Raw genomic sequence first — 3105 nt, forward strand, 5'->3', positions numbered from 1 at the left:
GAGGGCCGGCTCCCCAGGTGTGGCTACCCCAGGAGGCGAGGCAGGTGGGGGCAGACAGGGAGCTCACGCGCTTCCCTGGGGGCGGAGCTTGGAGCTGCCAGTGCAGAGCACTCTGAGGGGTCTGGAGCATCATTCATGCCGATGGCAGGGCGGGCAGCTGCCTTCCACCCATGTGCACTACCCTCTCCCGGCCACGCCTGTCTGGAGTCCCTGGTGTCCATCTTGGGACCCTATCCCACTGGTGGCAGCCCCTGGTCAGGTTTGCTTCCCATCACCCACGTGGGAAAGGAGGCCTGTAGGACCCAGAGAGGAGGGTGCAGAGACCAGGATAGGGGTCCACAGGAAAAGATGGGGGGCTTGGGACATCCAAGAGGTGCAGGTGGCCTGGGCTCAGCACTGGTGCATGCGTGAAGGGTGCCCCCCACCCATACTGAGGGGTATTCTACCCCTTCCAGAGTCCTCTTCCCAGCACCCCCCAGTCCTTTTCAATTCTCACAGGATCTTTCTCCCGCAGGTGCCATGATGTGGGGTGCAGGCGGCCCCCTAGCCTGGCTCTCGGCTGGCCTAGGCGCTGTGAACGCAAGCGGCACAGGCCCAGCCGCAGAGGGGTCCACGGGCCCCGCAGCCCCACCGCTGCCCTCCCCCACAGCCTGGGACGTGGTGCTATGCATCTCAGGCACACTGGTATCCTGTGAGAACGCCCTGGTGGTGGCCATCATCGTGGGCACGCCTGCATTTCGTGCCCCCATGTTCCTACTGGTGGGCAGCCTGGCCGTGGCAGACCTGCTGGCGGGCCTGGGTCTGGTGCTGCACTTTGCTGCCATCTTCTGCATTGGCTCAGAGGAGATGGGCCTGGTACTGGTGGCCGTGCTGGCAATGGCCTTCACCGCCAGCATTGGCAGTCTGCTGGCCATCACTGTGGACCGCTACCTTTCTCTGTACAACGCCCTCACTTACTACTCGGAGACAACGGTGACACGGACCTATGTGATGCTGGCCCTAGTGTGGGGAGGCGCCCTGGGCCTGGGGCTGCTACCGGTGCTGGTCTGGAACTGTCTGGATGGCCTGACCACTTGTGGGGTAGTCTCGCCTCTCTCCAAAAACCATCTGGTGGTCCTGGCCATTGCCTTCTTCATGGTGTTTGGCATCATGCTGCAGCTCTACGCCCAGATCTGCCGTATCGTCTGCCGACATGCCCAGCAGATCGCGCTCCAGCGGCACCTGCTGCCTGCCTCCCACTATGTGGCCACCCGCAAGGGCATTGCCACATTGGCCGTGGTGCTTGGCGCCTTTGCTGCCTGCTGGCTGCCCTTCACTGTCTACTGCCTGCTGGGTGATGCCCACTCCCCACCCCTCTACACCTATCTCACCCTGCTCCCCGCCACCTACAACTCCATGATTAACCCCATCATCTATGCCTTCCGCAACCAAGACGTGCAGAAGGTGCTGTGGGCCATCTGCTGCTGCTGCTCTTCCAAGATGCCCTTCCGCTCCCGTTCCCCCAGCGACGTCTAGTCGCGTCCCTCTCACCTGGCCCCGGTCTTGCTACAGGATGCCAGAATGTTCCAGAACGTTGTGCAGGGCCTCATTCTCACCCCCTACCTCTCCCCACCCCGGCGCCACACCCCTGACTGAGACCCAGCTGGTTCTGGAGTTCTAGGCCATCGGGTGTTTCCACCAGATCCCTGCAGGGGCCTGACGGGTTCGTGGTTTCAGGATGTGTAGGTTTTCGGGGTTCTACTCAGAGTTGCCCCATGGCCCAGCTGACGTGCAATTCCAGAACTCTGCGGGGGAGCGGGGGACTGGGAGGAGGAGGAAGTGGTTTACAGAGCCATTCCGAGTCCTCGATCTTCCTCTGCCCCTAGACTTGACCTTGACCATGTCACTTTACTTTTGAATTTCTAAGCTTGAAGAGAAGCCAGTCACTTAGCTGCCTAGACCAAGACAGATTTATCTATATCTATGTGCGCACATACAAAGAGGATCTATTTATGAGTTATTTATTTATTTATGGATTTTCTTATGGATAGTAAGAGAGGAGAAGAGACCTACGCCCTGAAATCCAGGCCATACCAGGGGATCTTGGATCCCCACACTGTCCTGACCTCAGTTCCTGGAAAGCCGGGGAGGGGTGGAGAGAAAGAGAAATCACGTATTTTGTTATTATTTTTGCTTATTTTTTATCGGAGAGATCATAGGAACCAGAGCCTTCTCCCCAGGCCCGCCCCCCGTCGGGCTGCAAGGGGAACACACCAGCCTCTGGTTTTTTATTTTTTTAAGAAGCCATCACCTGAGCAACCGAGAATTCCTCTGCGCTGGGGGCAGGCTGCCCTCTGGCGGCCGTTTCGGGGGAACTGCAGCCTGGCTGAGCAGCTGGGACCAGAAGCAGCCCTAACTCCACTCTAGCCTGGTGTCCAGCGCCACAGCCATGGTGTGGGGGCCCGGCCTCACCCCACGGTGCCCTGTAGGAGGCGGGGCACGAGCCAACTCCCCACCCCTCTGCCAACCGGGGTATGGCCCCCAGTGCATTCCCTGTTCTTGTACCCGAGTCCAATAAAACGTGATTTTGTGATAAGCGCGATTCTCTGTGTGTCAGGTGTGTGTGTATTGTGTGTGTGATGTGTGTGAGTGTGAAGTGTGTGCATGGTGTCTGGTGTGTTTGTGTGGTGGGGGATAACCAGAGGGCCAGGCCAGGCCAGGAGGGCTTTTTGGAAGAACTGGAGACCCAGCGTGGGGTATGCCTGACAGGATGCCAGTTCCCTTCTGCTCAGACCTGGGCACCACTGGACAAGGACTTCTTTGCCCTGGGGACAGGAAGTAGGATGCCCACGTCGGGTCACCTGAGGTTCTGGCATGAAGGCCATGCTCTCTGTAGGTCAGTTTCCTGAGCACTGGGAGTGTCCCTATGGCCAATGGCTAAGCCCACCAGGCGCCTCTCCGCACATATGAGGAAATAGAGATTGACCAGCGGTAAGGGACTGGCCCTGGTCCCACGGCTAGGAAATGCCAAAGTCAGGGGACAAACCGAGAACACCTGTTTCCAGGACTTAGGCACTGTCTCCTAGGCAACGGCCTCCCACTTCCTTCCTCCTGAGGCTTGGGGCC

General features: G+C 59.2%; 1 protein-coding gene across 1 annotated transcript; it reads left to right on the forward strand.

Annotated features, from left to right (window-relative positions):
* The first annotated feature begins 514 nt into the window (after nucleotides 1-514).
* On the forward strand, nucleotides 515-1813 carry GPR3 (G protein-coupled receptor 3). The gene has a single exon (XM_004592197.2). It carries the CDS (start codon nucleotides 520-522, stop codon nucleotides 1513-1515), a length of 996 nt encoding a protein of 331 aa, XP_004592254.2. The 5' UTR covers nucleotides 515-519; the 3' UTR covers nucleotides 1516-1813.
* Nucleotides 1814-3105: the final 1292 nt, after the last annotated feature.

This window comes from Ochotona princeps, chromosome 2 (assembly GCF_030435755.1).
Source record: "Ochotona princeps isolate mOchPri1 chromosome 2, mOchPri1.hap1, whole genome shotgun sequence".
NCBI lineage: Eukaryota > Metazoa > Chordata > Mammalia > Lagomorpha > Ochotonidae > Ochotona > Ochotona princeps.